Consider the following 8,233-nt stretch of genomic DNA (forward strand, 5'->3'; position numbering starts at 1 on the left):
TAAAATAAAGATGGGTATGGGACCAAGCACACACATATGGAATTATCTGTAGCGCTATAATGGTACTTCTCAGTTATATCACAACCTAATGAAACCGTTTCGAACTCTTTCCCTCTAGCCCCCGACGCCGTGTGTTCTTTGGAGGCCCCTATACAGCACAGACCGTTTAATCATTTCTGAACTTCTAGCGTCCATCGAAGTCCCTGGCACATACTTAGTGCTCAGAGAGGTTTCCCGATAAATTAAGCCAATGCCTCTGTGTCCCAAACAACTACTTTCGAGTTCGTGTGCAGCGTACACTGGGCACCACGTACACTCCTGCACCCCTCAACCACTCCACCGCCCACTTCACAGCGAGGGCTCTACGTGATGTCCAGGATTTATGACGTACTAAGACCGCGCCCTGGGGAAGAGAGGCGGATTGAACAAGCACCGTGTCACGTGACCAGAGTGGGCGGGGCGTTGGAGTTGAGATCTCAGTGTCCTCTCTACCCACTTCCTTTTTGTCCCTTTCCGGCGTTCAAGATGTCGAAGCGAGGTGAGTCTTTGGCTTTGGGAGATCTTTCGCCATCTGTCGCGAGGTGGCTGCTGGCCTCGCCGGGAACGGCGGCCATGGGCAGCTGGGACGCTTTGCTCTGCTCCGGGCCGGAGAGGGAGGGGAGGGACACCGCGAGAGCACCGGGAGAGCTCCCGAAAGTGACGGGGGGGCCTGGAGGGTTGAGTTCGCAGGATCCAGTCGTGATTCTTGACCGAATCCCGCGGGTTCACTCCGAGCCTAGCGCTTCAGTAATGGGGTTGGAGTTGGACTGGCTTAATCCCCAGAGTGGGCGACTTGTGCGGTCTCCCGCCTTGTAGGAAGAACTACGTGGTGCAAAAGTTGGATCGAGAATTGAGTCGTCCAGGTCCCTTAATCTCAATGTAATGTGCTAAGAGTGAGGAATTGGCTGTTTGCCTTGAGAACTGGGTGGCACACGGGGAGGGGATAAGGAGTCCTAGAGAGAGCGAAACTACAGTGTACCGCTCCCCGAGGCACATGCGAATGAATATATAGCTTAAGAATGTGAAGGGACCTCTCCTGTTTCCCTTCTTCCTTACAGGACGTGGTGGGTCCTCTGGTGCGAAATTCCGGATTTCCTTGGGTCTTCCGGTTGGAGCCGTGATCAACTGTGCCGACAACACAGGTGAGACCTTCGGCTGCACTCTGCCAAACTGCCCCTTTTAAAAGCACTCAGTGGGCCTTTTGCTAATGACCCACTGGGCCGTCAAGAAAGGGCAGAGTGAAAACACCGCTTTTGGGTGAAGCGGCAGCATGTCGTGTTGTTTTGCTTCAATCGGTGGTGTGACAAGGTGTTCCACCTGCGGGGGGACTCACTGCTTGGGAGTGTGTGTGGAGGGGGAGGCCTTGGAGTTGTTGGGGAAAGGCCGAACTGCCTGACAGGCCCTCAAAAAAACCTGTTTTTGTTTGTCTGTTTACTTCCTTTTATAGGAGCCAAAAATCTGTATATCATCTCTGTGAAGGGGATCAAGGGACGACTGAATAGACTTCCTGCTGCTGGTGTGGGTGACATGGTGATGGCCACAGTCAAGAAAGGCAAACCGGAGCTCAGAAAGAAGGGTCAGTAGAGAGACCAAATCCTCCTTTTGGTCTGTGGACAGTTGAAGGACTTCTCCCTCCACTGGAAAATAGAACAGTAGTTTTACCATGCTCAGGGCCTCTTAAAGCTTGATTTTCTTTGAGATAATCTGCAGTTGAAGTTCTATTCTTGCTGTCTTAAAGACCATTCTTTTATTTTTATTGGCTTATAGTTGCTTTATTTACAATGTTGTGTTAGTTTTTACTGCAGAGCAAAGTGAATCAGCTGTGCGTATACATATATCCCCTCTTTTCTGTTTTCCTTCCACTTTAGGTCACTGCAGAGCATTGAGTAGAGTTCCCTGTGCTGTACAGTTCATTAGTTATTCTCATTAGTTATCTATTTTTCACATAGTATTGATAGTGTATGTATGTCAATCCCCATCTCCCAATTCATCCACCACCACCCCACCCCCCAGTTAAGTTCTTAGTTGGCTTCCACGGTAAGCTAGAGGCTCTGCATATTTACCCTGCCATTTCCCCCAGCAAATTCAGCTGGTAGTTAACAGACCACCTCACATATTTATACCTATAGAAACAAAAGCTCTGTCCTTCTGGGATTTACGGTCCATCCACATAGTTCCTTCCCCAGCTCTCCTTTTAGTTCTTGTTTTTTGTGTTCCAACTTAAATCCCTTCCTTTGTGCCTCAGATTTTTGCTGTGCCCCCCTACGAGGGTTGTCTCTTCTATGAGAGCAGGTCTTTAATTAATTGCTGACTCCTTGGCTACAAATGAACATGGTGGTACCAGGTGAGATCACAGCCTTAAGACTTAAGTCACCTCAGGCAAGTTTTCTTTTCAGGAACTACTAATTTGAAAAGGAATAGTTATACGTAGATGAGATTAACTCAGGGTTGTGACTTGTCAAAAGTTTGGCATGGTTGCTTCTAAATGTCTTCTGGTAGAAACTAAAACAGGGAGCTGCTCATTGCTTAATCGTGGACAACCGCCAGAAGTTTTCCTACTAGATGTATGGGTTAGAGGGGGGCCTCAGACACTTCTGACTTGACTGACTTTAGAGCTTCTGATACTCAGTGTACTTGAGTTTCCAGCTCCTGAACTCTTCTCCTGTGCCTGCTTAGTTTGCCTCTGGCCTGGGATGTTTTGCTTTTTCTGAGAAGTCCTCTTAATGCGCAGTACACGTGTGACAGGTCTCAGCCATGTATCACAGTTACTCTTTGAAGGTCTGTATCCTACTCTATGCCCAGGTGTTTAGCCTTTTGGTCAGAAATCTTACTTTGTTGACCTCTCATATTCACTGGGGGGCTTGGTAGGCAAGGAGTAAGCATTGCGCTTAAGCATTGATAAATCAATGTGTTGATTGGGATCAGCATGCAGCTAGACAGGCTTTCCTCTTAGAACACTTGCTGGGTCTGATCTGTGGCCTGGGGAGCTGTCCGGGAAGGGCAGAACAGTTGTCCATCACCGTGGCTGAGATGGCAGCAGGTAGTGCTGTCTGTCTCAGTCAGTTGTGGGACAGACCAGAGGACACTTCATGGTTTTAAAAATGGTTCTGACTTTCCAACTCTTCATTTTTTCTTTGGCCCTTGTTTCTTCTAAATGGATGCAGTTGAACAACGAGCAACGTGGGTTTGGACTGCATGCGTCCATTTACAGATTTTTTTTCCCCCCACAATATATCACTGTGCTACGCTATCTGAGATTGGTTGAGTCAGTGATGCAGAGGGTCAACTATAAGTTACACATGGATTTTAGACTGCACAGGGCTGGCACCCCTGACCCTTCATTTTTCAAGGATCAGCTACATCTCCTGGCCTTAGACTTAATTATAACCTACAGAGATGTGGAAAGGAGCGGGACTGGAAATCCAGAGCCCCGTATTCGTGTGGCCTTATTTATTTGCTGGATGCATTTGTGAGAATTTAAATTGCTCTAAGTAGATGAGAGTCCAACGGAGGAGGGTCTCAGCCAATATTATCTGTCCCTCAGTGTGTTTCCCACTGTTAAAAAACTCAAGAGACCATCTATGTACATAGATAGCACTTGCTTCAAGGATAGCCAGGATCTCTGTCCTTAGAAGATCCTGCATTTCTAGTGTCTGATATTAAATATAGAAATGTAACTATTATCCCTACTTTACAAGAGGAAAACTTGAACTCCAGAAGATTAAGTAACTTGTTCAAGGTCTCCTCCAGGCTGTCTGTGATTTGAATCCATGTCTTCTTTCAAGTGCCGTAGATGCTTTGAATGTCTGGAAAAATGTTCACTTTAGGAGCAGGTAGCGTTTTTTGTTAGGTTGGTTTTTTAAATTTATTTTATTTTTATTTATTATTTTTGGCTGTGTTGGGTCTTTGTCGCTGCGCGCAGGCTTTCTCTGGTTGCGGTGAGTGGGGGGCTGCTCTTCGTTGCGGCGTGCGGGCTTCTCACTGCGGTGGCTTATCTTGTTGCGGAGCACGGGCTCTGGAGCGCGTGGGCTCAGTAGTTGTGGCTCGTGGGCTCTAGAGCGCAGGCTCAGTAGTTGTGGCTCACGGGCTTAGTTGCTCCACGGCATGTGGGATCTTCCCGGACCAGGGCTCGAACCCATGTCGCCTGCATTGGCAGGCGGATTCTTAACCACTGCACCACCAGGGAAGCCCTGGAGCAGGTAGGTTTTTAAAAGTTACTGATGACCCTGGAAAACATTTCCTCAAAAAGTTAAACCTAGAGTTAATTAAATAAGAAATGGAAGTTGGACTGCAGTCACCCAGCTCTTAGACCTCCAAGGGACGATCGTTTTTAACATTTTATGTCCTACTTTCCAACGTAAATGGGACCATTACCTTCCCATAACCCATTTTTGCTTCACAAATGATTGTCTTGCATATTAAAAAATTACAGAAGTACATAATCATTTAAGATGGTTCTGTTCTGTGCATGTGTCATGAGATATTTAGGTTAATTCCAGGTTTTGCTCTTAAAACAACATGTGCCCTGCAGTTAGAAAGGCATAAAGTGCTAATTTTTAGGTCAAGGTTTGTACTTGGAGGTTTTGATATAAATTGGGATGGAATATTGCATAATAAGGAGTTAATAGCTTGGCCTCTCCACTCATTCAGTGTGAGGAGGGTCCCATTCCCAATTCTATGGCATTAGGATCCTTTAAAAATTTATTTGGCTGTGCCCGGTCTTAATTGTGGCACATGGGATCTCTCTTTGCAGCATGCAGGATCTAGGTCCCTGACCAGGGATCGAACCCAGGCCCCCTGCATTGGCAGCACAGAGTCTTAACCACTGGACCAGCAGGGAAGTCCTGACATTAGGATCTTAAATAGTACCCACCTCTTGGGTGAAGTGAGGAAAAGTATAGAAAGTGCTTAGCAAGTTTCCTGCTGGTGTGTTGCTAATCGTCCTCCCAAAGTACAGATTTACACCTGCAAGGAAATGCAGGCAGTTTGGACTTGAAATGAGTAAGGTCTTTCCTTAAGGGGTGATTGGTGTTTACACTGTCTTTCACACTTGATTTTAGGAAATGAAAAGCTAATGAGTATACATTCTGTCCAAATGGGAAATGTTGGAGAGCTAGCCAAGGTATAAATTGCTTTCTCGTGGTGGCACTGGAACTTGGCAGGTTAAATGACAGCTGCTTCTTTTTTCCCCCCTCTCAGTACATCCAGCAGTGGTAATTCGACAACGAAAGTCATACCGGAGAAAAGATGGTGTGTTTCTTTATTTTGAAGATAACGCAGGGGTCATAGTAAACAATAAAGGCGAGATGAAAGGTAATAAAGAATCCACATCATTGTTCGGCTTTTGAGATTGGATGATTTAACTTGAGTACAAGGCAAGGGCCCTTTGAGCTTATGTGTCACATCATTCTTTTATGCAGGTTCTGCCATCACAGGACCAGTTGCAAAGGAATGTGCAGACTTGTGGCCCAGGATTGCATCCAATGCTGGCAGCATTGCATGATTCTTCGGTGTATTTGTAAAAGAAAAAAATGATAATAAAAAGTATTTGCTCCATGTCACTCTTCTTGACACCACCTAACCCTTACCCCCTCTGTGAAATAAAACTACCCAGTGCAGACTTTCTGTGGGCATGTGTAAAAAAAGATAAACAGTCATTGCACTTCTGTCAGTGTGCAGACTTTGGGGACTTTGCTATTTCTGCTGTACAAACTTGAGTTTTTTAGTTCTTAAAATAAATTGCAGGTGGTAGATATTGCTTGGTGACAGGTTATCCCAGGTGACTGCCTTACAGTTAGAAAGGTATTTGAGAGAAGGTCGCGTGTATGGTCAGATCCTGAACACTCATGGAGTTCAAGGAGCGATGTGAGTAGGAACCAGGTACACGCGTATATATGTGCACTTCTGCAGTTAACAGGTTTCCTTTGGGTAAGTTGGCACATAAATGAGTTTATATTTGTAAAACCTGACACATAATAATTGCTCTCATGGAAGATGACTAAGTTGTTAGTATCTGCAAGTTTTTTGCTATCAAAAGTATTTTGACACGATGGTCATGTATCTGCCAAATCCTAGCTTGAGAATAAAAGATGATAGAATGCCAGCCCGACAGGCATGAGCCCTGGCAAATTCTGCCTGAAGGTATTTGAACATTGTAGCTTTTTTTTCCCCCAAGCCGTGACAGTTGATTTAGGTGACATTCAGGGTCCGGGGAAAAGGAGCACTCGGCTGGTTTGGGTCAATAGTCTGGCCTAAAGATGTTGGAAGAGATTTTTACGCTAAAGTGTGTGTCCACGTATCTAGTATCTGGAAATTGTTTTATCTGTAAGATTGGGTACAGTGAAAGGCTGAGGATTAGAGTGTATGTGGAGACCCTAGCACATAGTCACTTGGTGAGATGACTTCTCTTTTGTGCTTCAGATTGTTGTCCTTCAGATGTACCAGAACTAGAAAGCAGTGATACAAATTTATTCATTTATTTTATTATTTATTTTTGGCTGCATTGGGTCTTCGTTGCTGCATGTGGCTCTCTCGTTACGATGTGTGGGCCTCTCATTGTGGCTTCTCTGGTTGCGGAGCTCAGGCTCTAGGCTTATGGGCTTCAGTAGTTGTGGCTCACGGGCTCCAGAGCACAGGCCCAGCAGCTATGGCGCATGGGCTTAGTTGCTCCGCAGCATGTGGGATCCCCCCGGACCAGGGCTCGAACTCGTGTCCCCTGCATCGGCAGGTGGACTCCTAACCACTGCGCCACCAGGGGAGTCCAGCATCAAGACTTTTTAAAGCTCCCTAAGAGATTCTGAAGTGCAGCCAAGATTGAGGACCAGTCCTCTGTCTAGACTGAGTCAGTCTTGGTTTTAGGAACATTAAATCCCAAAGTCTGTAAAATAGACCAGTCTTCCTCCCCACCGCATCCTCCAGGCTGGTGAATTTCAAGTCTTTAATGTGACATGAAGCCCCCAGGTACTCCATTTAAAATGAATCTTTTTTTTATCCCATTACATAATACGAAATTTCTCATCTGCCTTCCTCAAATGTGAGGTGAGAACTGGGCCTGTCATTTTTTCCCCCTCGTCCTCTCAAGTCCTCTAATGTTCTTTCCAGGTTCTCTTCACGTTTTAATAGGATGGGCTCAAATTATAGACTTCCTATAATTTCAAATTTGATTGCTAGGAGCCCGCCTGTCATAGTGTAGAAAGATTAAATATGCTGAGTATTGAGATGCTGGGATTGGTGATTATTACGTGTAGGTATAATGCAACCTTTTTCTAATTAATACATGTGCCTTTGTATTACATTATTATATATAATATGTTTATGTTACTAGTATTATAGTAGTAACATAAAAGAATTCCTGGATTTATTGCCTCATCTGTAAAATGATCATAGCACCTCAGAGTTGGTGCGAGGAGCAGGGGAATTTGTATGAGCCACTTGGATATGTAAAGCATCCATATGAGTTTATTCAAGGGGGAAATTTGGGAAGTAAAAAATATAAAGGAAGGAAAAATCACTTGTAACCACAATAACTAGGGAAGATCACTGTTCATGTTTTGCTGTATCCTATCATATATACATAATATTAGAGGGAAGTATGGGACTTACTGTTTTATTGATAAGTATACAACTTTTACTGTTGTTTTTTTAAATTTTAACGGGAGGAGGAATAGCTGATGAAGAGAATTGGGTGGGGAGGGGAGAAGTGCTTTAAGTGGGTTTACTGGAAATCAGGAGACCTGAATTCTGGTTCTGGATCTGCCACTAAATGGATTTAGGGAATATTCCAACATTTCTGAGCTTCAACTTCCAGTTCTGTACAACGAGAGTTGGACGTAGATGCTCTCTGAGCTCTTTCTGATCCTTTCTGGGTACAAGCTTTTCAAGGGAACTGGGTTTGGGAAATATATATAATAAAGTGGGAGCAGAGAACCTTGCTCTTAAAAGGAAAACAGGGAGCTGAGCCCGACTGCGTTAACACTGCCCACATTCAGTAATCCCCCTTCTCTTCAATCTCTGATTCTTGCATGGTTCCCTCCTAGACATTCCTCACCTCTGGGCCATTTAAGCAACTTCCCCCGCAGCCCCGAGAGCCTACCTCGTAGGATGGGAACGACACGGTTTGCGTCACAGGGGTCTTGGACATCACGTAACAATGCGCAGGGGAGCCCCACCCCCAGGACCCTCCGCTCCCGCTAGA

The 8,233-nt window shown here is 45.2% G+C and overlaps 1 protein-coding gene across 1 annotated transcript; it reads left to right on the forward strand.

Annotated features, from left to right (window-relative positions):
• Positions 1-447: 447 nt before the first annotated feature.
• On the forward strand, positions 448-5,595 carry RPL23 (ribosomal protein L23). Its single transcript, XM_081218365.1, has 5 exons — positions 448-538; positions 1,098-1,181; positions 1,487-1,615; positions 5,239-5,352; positions 5,460-5,595. The coding sequence occupies exons 1-5, from the start codon at positions 526-528 to the stop codon at positions 5,540-5,542; spliced, it is 423 nt and encodes a 140-aa protein (XP_081074491.1). The 5' UTR covers positions 448-525; the 3' UTR covers positions 5,543-5,595.
• Positions 5,596-8,233: the final 2,638 nt, after the last annotated feature.

The sequence above is a fragment of the Mesoplodon bidens genome, assembly GCF_964165515.1.
Source record: "Mesoplodon bidens genome assembly, chromosome: 19".
Lineage (NCBI taxonomy): Eukaryota > Metazoa > Chordata > Mammalia > Artiodactyla > Ziphiidae > Mesoplodon > Mesoplodon bidens.

Bases quoted from the DNA above. Each gene is read 5' to 3' on its own strand.
- RPL23 (XM_081218365.1), top strand. The intron at 1,616-5,238 runs GTCAGTAGAGAG...CCCCCCTCTCAG, and splicing joins ACCGGAGCTCAGAAAGAAGG to TACATCCAGCAGTGGTAATT. The intron at 5,353-5,459 runs GTAATAAAGAAT...TCTTTTATGCAG, and splicing joins CAATAAAGGCGAGATGAAAG to GTTCTGCCATCACAGGACCA.